At 55.6% G+C, this 6,392-nt stretch overlaps 2 protein-coding genes and 1 non-coding gene across 3 annotated transcripts in view; 1 reads left to right on the top strand and 2 right to left on the bottom strand.

The window, feature by feature from the left end:
• The window catches only part of TRIM41 (tripartite motif containing 41), a 10,400-nt gene extending 9,167 nt beyond the window's left edge, over positions 1–1,233 (top strand). Inside the window, 1 exon segment of the mRNA XM_014587462.2 lies at positions 1–1,233. This exon segment is cut by the window's left edge and continues 10 nt beyond it. Within this exon segment, the coding sequence (XP_014442948.2) occupies positions 1–319 (319 nt within the window). The 3' untranslated portion in view covers positions 320–1,233.
• A 1,690-nt stretch (positions 1,234–2,923) lies between these two features.
• Positions 2,924–6,392, bottom strand: part of RACK1 (receptor for activated C kinase 1) — a gene marked incomplete in the record, with an annotated part of 3,955 nt that continues 486 nt past the window's right edge. Inside the window, 7 exon segments of the mRNA XM_027771450.1 lie at positions 2,924–3,036; positions 3,417–3,527; positions 3,899–4,039; positions 4,519–4,629; positions 5,323–5,418; positions 5,845–5,992; positions 6,277–6,372. Of these exon segments, the coding sequence (XP_027627251.1) occupies positions 2,971–3,036; positions 3,417–3,527; positions 3,899–4,039; positions 4,519–4,629; positions 5,323–5,418; positions 5,845–5,992; positions 6,277–6,372 (769 nt within the window).
• On the bottom strand, positions 6,110–6,184 carry LOC114007662 (small nucleolar RNA SNORD96 family). Its single transcript, XR_003549251.1, has one exon. It is a non-coding gene; the product is annotated as a small nucleolar RNA SNORD96 family (small nucleolar RNA).

Here is a 6,392-nt window from a genome sequence, read left to right as displayed (position 1 = left end):
TGGCTCCTCGCGTCACCACCATCGTCCCTGCCGGCTCCACCTGCCCCAACAGCCCCTGCTCCAGCGGGAAGTGTGGTGTGTGGGCACCAACGGCAAGCGCTACCAGGCACAGAGCTCCATGGGGCAGACTCTGCTGAGCCCCAGCGAGAAGCCGCGGCGCTTCGGCGTCTACCTGGACTATGAGGCCGGGCGCCTGGGCTTCTACAACGCCGAGACACTCGCCCACGTGCACACCTTCTCAGCCGCCTTCTTGGGCGAGCGTGTCTTCCCTTTCTTCCGGGTGCTGTCCAAGGGCACCCGCATCAAGCTCTGTCCTTGAGTGACCTGCCACCCGTGGGGGGAGGGGTGGTGGCAGAGTGGTCCAAATGGAGGGGCTCCTTGCCCGCCCTTGACCCCAGGCCCCTCCTTCTCCCTCTAGGAGCCTAAAGAATCCTCCTGGCCTCCAGCCTGGCCTCCTCTCACCTACTGTGTCTGTCCACAAGGTCTGCATGGGTCCCAGACACTTAGAGCAGCGGCCTTGATTTCCTTCCCTTTGCCTCGCCCAGTACAGCCCTGGGTCGGTGGAGTAGGGGAGAAGGCATTCCTTAACTTCCCTTTGCACACCCTACTCTTCAGCCTTTGTCAAGTTGGGGTCCAGGGCTAAGGCAAGATGACACCCTGCTCCAGCTCCACGTTCTGATGCAAACTTTAGCTAAGGGATTTGGAAGCTGTCTTGGGGGGGCAGGCTGGGCAGAAGGGTAGAGCTGAATAAATGTCTCCTCTCCTGGGGAAGTAGGAGGGGCTCTAAACTTTCCTACCACCCCCAATTTCTACCTCCATAGACCGGCCAGAACTAGCTTCAGTGAGATCTGGAGTGGTCGTCATGATTGCAACTGCATACCATTACATCACCTGATAACTTATTTCTCCCTATCCTTCCAGCAGTCTAGGAAAAACAGGCTCATCTCACCACCCCTGCAGGTCTTTTGTCAGGCCACTCTCCCTACTCATCAAGTTGCTTTGTCTGTTTCCAGCCTCTCCATGCCTTTAGTTCCCCCATTTGGCAAGCCCTGATGGCAGCCTGGGGACAAGGGTTTGGGTCCTGGGAGGAGAGCCTTGGGTATAATCTATTTTTCTAGTAATCCCTTACCCTGTCACTTAGCAGCTTTTGCCCTCTGCTTTGATGGCTGAGGCGCTCATGTTCCTGGGAAGGTGGGTTGTGTTGCAGAAATAAAATGTTTATTTGCTGCTCTTGTGCAGTAGTCCATTCCTTCAAACCATATGAGGGCATGTGCTCCCAGAGAGGGAAGGGATGACCATGCTGCAGTCAGTCCTTTCCCCACTCTTGGGGTCTGGGGCACACACATGCACCTGGTGTTTTTTTTTTAAACTGACCGGTCCAAGACCTGAACCATGGTTGGCCCTGTGGGCACCCAGCCTGTAAGCACTGCAGCACCTGCTGGCCTGACAAAAAGGGATTTCTCTATTCCTCATAGTGAGCTGGTCCAGAGAGCTGGCAACAGGCCGAGTGCCCCTCCAGACACCACCACATGCCTGTCACTCGGAGAGCACATGCGCTGAGAACAGAAGCACAGGCCCTCGCCATCAACCCAAACACAGGAGGCAGCTGAGCACGTTGACTTCCTATAAATGCCCCAAACACACTTCAGTGAGAACTTCTTCAACCTGTAAGCAGCATGGACAGCAGGAGGTAACTTTTTGCTACAGAGAAAAACATCTTCTAAAAGTCAGAGAACCAGTTTTATTTCTAAAGCTCTGTTGTAGATTTCTAGCGGGTACCGATGGTCACCTGCCACACGCGCACCAGGTTGTCCGTGTAGCCAGCAAACAGAGTCTGCAGGGGAGAAACAACAGTGACAGGCCATCAGAACCACACACTGAGTCCCCGCTAGTTTAGCAATGTTGGCCTCTAAGAGCCTTAGCTTCTCTGCCAGATTGTGGTAGGTAGTGTGTGTTCTTGGAGGAAACAGCTCGTGCTAAGGACTCAGACATTTAAAAACTGGACAGTAATCAAAGTCGTGAACAGAAGACCAACAGTACTGCCCTCCAGATTCCAGCCTTCTTTCCTGGTGACAACACACACCCTGCATTCGGCACAACCAACTCGGCCACCCCTCCACCTGGTGGGGCCATCCCTTTGTCACATCAGACACTGGCCTGGTGTTGGACACGCTAGATGTACTAATGGCGTTAAGAGGGCGGGCGTGCACGTACCTGGCCATCAGCAGACCAGGCCAGAGAGGTGCACTGGGGCGGCTCTGCCTTGCTGCTGGTACTGATAACTTCTTGCTTCAGTTCATCCACGATGATCTTGCCCTCTAAGTCCTGCACACAGAGCAAAGCCAGGCCACGCCTGTCCTTTGTGCTCTCACGCTGTCCACACTTTTTTCAAACCCAGAAGATTTCTGTCCCCTAGAGACTCATGGCAGTGCCAAGCTGCCGTGAGAGGGGTGTGTGTGCACACGTGCTGACATGCAGTGAGAGCGGTGTGTGTGTGCACACGTGCTGACATGCAGTGAGAGGTGCCAGCAACGTGCTCCATACCGCAAGGGCACGCAGCCCTCCACAGCGAAGGACCGCCCAGGCCCAAGTGGCAATGACAGAGGCTCGGTCTTCCCACCACTGCCACCAAACACTTTCCTCCTTGGTTCTTAGCATTTGTTCCAAAAGCCTACCTCCCGGCGGTGAGTGAGGCAGCGTGCAGCCATGCGGCCTGACTGTGGCCTGTACTCACCCAGATCTTGATGCTGGGGCCCGTGGCAGCGCAGAGCCAGTATCGGTTGGGGCTAAAGCACAGGGCATTGATGATGTCCCCGCCGTACTTCCTATAAATGCCCCAAACACACTTCAGTGAGAACTTCTTCAACCTGTAAGCAGCATGGACAGCAGGAGGTAACTTTTTGCTACAGAGAAAAACATCTTCTAAAAGTCAGAGAACCAGTTTTATTTCTAAAGCTCTGTTGTAGATTTCTAGCGGGTACCGATGGTCACCTGCCACACGCGCACCAGGTTGTCCGTGTAGCCAGCAAACAGAGTCTGCAGGGGAGAAACAACAGTGACAGGCCATCAGAACCACACACTGAGTCCCCGCTAGTTTAGCAATGTTGGCCTCTAAGAGCCTTAGCTTCTCTGCCAGATTGTGGTAGGTAGTGTGTGTTCTTGGAGGAAACAGCTCGTGCTAAGGACTCAGACATTTAAAAACTGGACAGTAATCAAAGTCGTGAACAGAAGACCAACAGTACTGCCCTCCAGATTCCAGCCTTCTTTCCTGGTGACAACACACACCCTGCATTCGGCACAACCAACTCGGCCACCCCTCCACCTGGTGGGGCCATCCCTTTGTCACATCAGACACTGGCCTGGTGTTGGACACGCTAGATGTACTAATGGCGTTAAGAGGGCGGGCGTGCACGTACCTGGCCATCAGCAGACCAGGCCAGAGAGGTGCACTGGGGCGGCTCTGCCTTGCTGCTGGTACTGATAACTTCTTGCTTCAGTTCATCCACGATGATCTTGCCCTCTAAGTCCTGCACACAGAGCAAAGCCAGGCCACGCCTGTCCTTTGTGCTCTCACGCTGTCCACACTTTTTTCAAACCCAGAAGATTTCTGTCCCCTAGAGACTCATGGCAGTGCCAAGCTGCCGTGAGAGGGGTGTGTGTGCACACGTGCTGACATGCAGTGAGAGGTGCCAGCAACGTGCTCCATACCGCAAGGGCACGCAGCCCTCCACAGCGAAGGACCGCCCAGGCCCAAGTGGCAATGACAGAGGCTCGGTCTTCCCACCACTGCCACCAAACACTTTCCTCCTTGGTTCTTAGCATTTGTTCCAAAAGCCTACCTCCCGGCGGTGAGTGAGGCAGCGTGCAGCCATGCGGCCTGACTGTGGCCTGTACTCACCCAGATCTTGATGCTGGGGCCCGTGGCAGCGCAGAGCCAGTATCGGTTGGGGCTAAAGCACAGGGCATTGATGATGTCCCCGCCGTCCAGCGTGTAAAGGTGCTTGCCTTCGTTGAGATCCCACAGCATGGCCTGGCCATCCTGGACAGGTGGGAAAGGCAAGTCAGGGTTCTGGGACCACTTCCAGGTCAATCCCACCCGTTCTTCCCTTCCCCCAGCACCCTGGGTTCCCAGAAAGCCAGCAACACAAGCACCAACATTTACTTCTCTACGCCTTCCCTTTAATGCAAGTAGCGCGAATGTTACTGATTCCAAGAGCCTCTCAGCTTATGAGTAAATCACTACAGCCAGCTGACAGGACCGTAGACCCTTCAACGGCAAACCCATCAACTGCTTCAAGAAGCCAAGTTTATAAAAAGCACTACTTTTCTTCTGAGCAACGTCTAAATGTCATTTTCAGAAAATGTTCCTCAGGAACACTGTTAGGCTATTTTGGGGACCCCCCCCCATTCACCTGGCTCATCTTTAACCCTGCTTGCTCTTTACGCACAGGACACTGGCCAAGTACTCCTTCTCTATGAGCCCATCCCCACTGAGTAAGACTCCAGGCCCCTACATACCTTGCCCCCAGAAGCGCAGAGGGATCCATCTGGAGAGACAGTCACAGTATTGAGGTAGCCCGTGTGGCCAATGTGGTTGGTCTTCAACTTGCAGTTGGCCAGGTTCCACACCTGCATGGACGGGCGGGTCTCACAGGTAAGGAACTGAGCTCTGGAGTGGCCAGAGTCAAGACCATTCATGCTCCACCAAAAAAGGTACACTTTTCTTTTAAAAAAAGCATCACTATAGGGTAACCTTTTCCTACTCTATTAGTAGTAAGAAAGGGTACAGAGGGGCCAGCAGGTGGTGTAGTGGTTAAGGCGCTAGACTCTCACAGGGCTGACAGCAGTTCAAACCCCAGACCCAGCAGCTTGAAACGCAGGCTGGGTAAGTGTGCCCAAACTCCTGAGAGAATGGAGAAGCAGGGACTGTGGTGTGCCCCCCCCCGGAGGTTGATTTTTTACTCTGGCAAGCGCAAGGACCCCATAAAACTCCAAAAAAAAGAGAAAGGTTACAGAACATGGCCGCCTAAGGACAACTAATACTAAAATAAGTGCGTTGTGGTGGTGGTGTAGCCTGGTGGTGAAGGGAAACCGGATCTCACATGGCTGACCATAGTTCAAATCCCAGCTTCAGGGTCTTAGAAAATGTGCCAGGCATGTGTACGCCTAAACTCTGAACTGAAGGACGGTGCGACCAAGCCACAGCAGAGGTGTTTCTCCCTCCTGAGTGTGAGTTTAGAAAAGGAGCCGACGCTGTAGGCTGACTTCCCAGACATCGGTTCCAGCTAACGATGGCCTGTGCCCTGACAGAAAGCAGCTCACCTTAACCAGCTTGTCCCAGCCACAGGAGACGATGATAGGGTTACTGCTGTTGGGCGAGAAGCGGACACAGGACACCCACTCCGAGTGGCTCTCATCCTAGACAAAGGGGGGAGGAGGCCCAGCCCAGGCGCTGAGTGAGCAAAGCTGTGTCAGCAACGGGAGCTGAGGGTACCCCTCCCAAGAACAGGTAAATGGAAAGCAGGGAGGGCACAACCCTGCCCCCCCCCTGCAGTGGGGTGGATGTGGGCGGTCTTGCACTGGCATCCCTGGAACCCAAGCCTTTATCACCAGAACCCCTCTAGATCCCAGAGGACTTTTAAAAATCCGAGACATGGACTAGGAGCAAGGCTGGGAGAGAACTGAGAGCCTGCTCTCCCATCCCTGCACACGCCCGACATCCCCCGTCCCCGCACCGTGTACTTGCACACGCCCGACGTCCCCCGTCCCTGCACCGTGTACTTGCACACGCCTGACATCCCGTCCCCGCACCGTGTACTTGCACACGCCCGACGTCCCCTGTACCTGCACCGTGTACTTGCACACGCCCAGAGTGTTCCACAACTTGATGGTCTTATCTCGGGACCCAGAGACGATCTGCCGGTTGTCAGAGGAGAAGGCCACACTCAGCACATCCTTGGTGTGGCCGACAAAGCGCCTGGTGGTGGTGCCCCTGAGGACGAGGACTTGGTCAGCTCTCTGCAAGGCCGCAGAGCTCCCCTCCCAGTCAGGCCGGGAGCCCTGAGCGGGCTCGAACAGGGAGAGCCCTTGCTGGGGCACGCGCCCAGGAATCCCTCAGAATTGCAGGACATGTCCTCAGTCCCACGTGGGGTCGGCTGACAATGTCATCGGTCATCACCGGGACCTCCGGCACCCGAGGGCCTGCCGCCCACAGCTCTCACGGCTCTCAGCACCATCGACGCCCCGACCTCCGCCCGGGCAGGAGCAGGTACTTGCGTTGTGAGATCCCAGAGGCGCAGGGTGCCGTCCCAGGAGCCCGACAGCGCGAACTGGCCGTCGGAGGAGATGACCACGTCGCTGACGAAGTGCGAGGGGCCGGCGAGGGGGCGCTG

The sequence above is a fragment of the Tupaia chinensis genome, unplaced genomic scaffold (assembly GCF_000334495.1).
Source record: "Tupaia chinensis unplaced genomic scaffold, TupChi_1.0 Scaffold000214_1, whole genome shotgun sequence".
In the NCBI taxonomy this organism is placed as follows: Eukaryota; Metazoa; Chordata; class Mammalia; order Scandentia; family Tupaiidae; genus Tupaia; species Tupaia belangeri.
The sequence above is the reverse complement of the archived record's forward strand: the minus strand, read 5'-3'. Positions and strand labels throughout refer to the sequence as shown.